Source organism: Penaeus monodon, chromosome 28 (assembly GCF_015228065.2).
Source record: "Penaeus monodon isolate SGIC_2016 chromosome 28, NSTDA_Pmon_1, whole genome shotgun sequence".
Lineage (NCBI taxonomy): Eukaryota > Metazoa > Arthropoda > Malacostraca > Decapoda > Penaeidae > Penaeus > Penaeus monodon.
In genome coordinates this window covers 25,720,433-25,720,642 of record NC_051413.1, presented here as the reverse complement: position 1 = coordinate 25,720,642, position 210 = coordinate 25,720,433, and the positions used below count along the sequence as shown (strand labels likewise).

Below are 210 nucleotides of genomic sequence, written 5' to 3'. Positions count from 1 at the left end.
AGACTTCATTCCGAAAAAGAAAAACTAAGCAAAGCGGGTGAAAAAAACCCTCTCCGAACTGACCTTATTCCTGAGCGTCGACCGAGGGATCCCGTATATAACGGCCGCTCTCCTCGTGCCCAGCTTACCGCTCTGGATGTCCCGCAGCGCCGCCTGCAGTTCGTCCTCAGTGTAGGACCGCTTACTCAGGTCGCCCTTCCGTCTTCCCCT

At 55.7% G+C, this 210-nt stretch overlaps 1 protein-coding gene across 1 annotated transcript in view; it reads right to left on the bottom strand.

Moving 5' to 3' along the window:
* The window catches only part of LOC119591118 (mushroom body large-type Kenyon cell-specific protein 1-like), a 13,080-nt gene that overhangs the window by 4,681 nt on the left and 8,189 nt on the right, over window positions 1-210 (bottom strand). Inside the window, exon 5 of the mRNA XM_037939832.1 lies at window positions 64-208. Coding sequence (XP_037795760.1) covers window positions 64-208 — 145 coding nt within the window. The remainder of the gene's footprint in view (window positions 1-63; window positions 209-210) is intronic.